This window comes from Tupaia chinensis, unplaced genomic scaffold (assembly GCF_000334495.1).
Source record: "Tupaia chinensis unplaced genomic scaffold, TupChi_1.0 Scaffold000020_1, whole genome shotgun sequence".
Lineage (NCBI taxonomy): Eukaryota > Metazoa > Chordata > Mammalia > Scandentia > Tupaiidae > Tupaia > Tupaia belangeri.
The window spans coordinates 932,336-934,423 of record NW_006159450.1 but is presented as its reverse complement, the minus strand read 5'-3'; the positions used below and the strand labels follow the sequence as shown (position 1 = coordinate 934,423).

Genomic DNA, 2,088 nt, shown 5'->3' with positions numbered 1-2,088 from the left:
CCCCCCCCACGGGTTCCTTCACGGGTCTCACCGCAGGCTGGGCATGTACCGCCGTGTCTCTGACACACTGTCCCTGGCGCCATCCGCTCTTGACACTCCCTACTCGAACCTGCCCCCTCCACATCCCCAACCCCCACTGCAGCCCCGACCACCACAGTCCTGCCCCCACACCACAGCCCTTTGCCCCCACAGCCCTGCCCCCCTATAGCCCCAAACCCCACTCACAGCCCCTGTCCTCACTGTAGCCCCAACACTCCTGCCACCCCGACTCCCCCCAGCCTGATCCCTGGGCCTCTGCTAACTGGGACGCTCAAGCGCAAGGTGTCCAAAGCAGAGCTACAGCGTCTCCTGCCCGCACTGGCATGGCCCGCCGCTGTCCACAGACTCCGCCACCCCGGCCGGGCCAGGCCCCCAGGCTCAGGACGCCTTTCTCACTCACGTTTCGGTCACAGGCCCTAGTCAGACTCACCTGGGCCCCGCTCTGGACCGCCCTCCACCGCTGCCCCACCTGGGCCCTGGAGCAGCCACCCTGCCCTCTCGCCTCTTCTCCTGCGTCCTATCTCACCTTTCGTCGGGAGGCTTCTGCAGTAGACTCAGTCCACACCTTCCCCCTGCTTCTCCCCTGACCTCCCGGTCGGGGCGGGCGCCTGTCCCCTGACCTCGCCCTCAGGGTGGGCGCCTGTCCCCTGACCTCCCCCCTCGGGGTGGCCGCCTGTCCGCTGACCTCCCCTCGGGGTGGGCGCCTGTCCCCTGACTTCCACCTCGGGGGCGGGCTCCTGTCCCCTGACCTCCACCTCAGGGGTGGGCGCCTGTCCCCTGACCTCCCCATCGGGGTGGGCGCCAGTCCCTGGCAGCCCCCGCTCTCCCCCCGCCCCAGTCTCCCCTGCCTGTGTGTCGGCCCCTGTCTCTGGACTTCTCTCTCCCATGTGTTGTTACTGTGAAAAATAACACACGTACAGAAAAGTGTGTTTAGAAGTTCAGTTGGACCAGCAGATGGCACATTGGTTACATTGTTGGACTCCCATGTTGTCCCCCATGGTTCGAGTCCCAGACCCAGCGGCTTAAAACTAATGCTGGGCGCATATGCATGCGTGCCCAAAATCCCAGGGAGAATGGAGGAGAAGGGATTGCGGTGTGGCCAGCCCACCTGGGGGGTGATTTCTCACTTTCTGTCTCTGTCTCTGGCGAGTATACATGCCCTATGGCAAAAATCTGTCTCAAGAAACAGTTCCATTGAATGAAAGATGAAAGGTGCGTCTCAGACAGGGCACCCTGCCGGTGAGGGTGGCTGACTGCATGGTCCGAGTTCCGGACCCAGTGGCTTCAGAAACCTACTGGCCACGGGGGCGTGTTTGTCCGAAACACCGAGAGAACGGAGAAGAGGCCACTGTAGCAGGCCGTGCCTCGGGGGCATGCTGTCACTTTCCTTCTCTGACCCTCTCCAGCAAGTCCCCATGCCTTCTGGAAAATTCTGGAAGCGTGTGTGGGCTGCCAGCGTGGGGCAGAGGTCCACAGCATGGCCTGTGCTTCTGTCCTGACTGGGAGCCACGGGGACCCGGGACTCTGCGGGGTGAGGCAGCGGAGACGTTCAGCCGCACGTGCGGCCGGGGATGGCGATGCCGGCTGCCCTCCCGCCCTCCTGACGCAGCGCCTGTCCTTGCAGAGCCGTGGACGTCCTGCTCAAGGCCATCATGCGTGCCATGTGGTTCGCCGGCGGCTTCCATCACGTGGCCGTGAAGGGGCGGCGGGCACTGCCCACCGAGGCTGCCATCCTCACGCTGGCGCCCCACTCCTCCTACTTCGACGCCATCCCCGTCACCATGACCATGTCCTCCATCGTGATGAAGGCGGAGAGCAGAGACATCCCGATCTGGGGAAGTGAGTGCACCCCCGGGCCAGGGAGCCCCCGAGTGAGTCAGCCCCCCGGGACAGCGAGGCCCCCAGGAGTGAGTCAGCCCCCTGGGACAGGGAGCCCCCCTGGGACAGTGAGACCCCCGGGAGTGAGTCAGCTCCCAGGACAGGGAGCCCCCGAGTGAGTCAGCCCCCCAGGACAGCGAGGGCCCCAGGACAGCGAGGGCCCCAGGAATG

At 65.1% G+C, this 2,088-nt stretch overlaps 1 protein-coding gene across 1 annotated transcript in view; it reads left to right on the top strand.

Annotated features, from left to right (window-relative positions):
- The window catches only part of LPCAT1 (lysophosphatidylcholine acyltransferase 1), a gene marked incomplete at its 5' end in the record, with an annotated part of 37,633 nt that overhangs the window by 5,415 nt on the left and 30,130 nt on the right, over positions 1-2,088 (top strand). Inside the window, 1 exon segment of the mRNA XM_006140132.2 lies at positions 1,664-1,878. Coding sequence (XP_006140194.2) covers positions 1,664-1,878 — 215 coding nt within the window.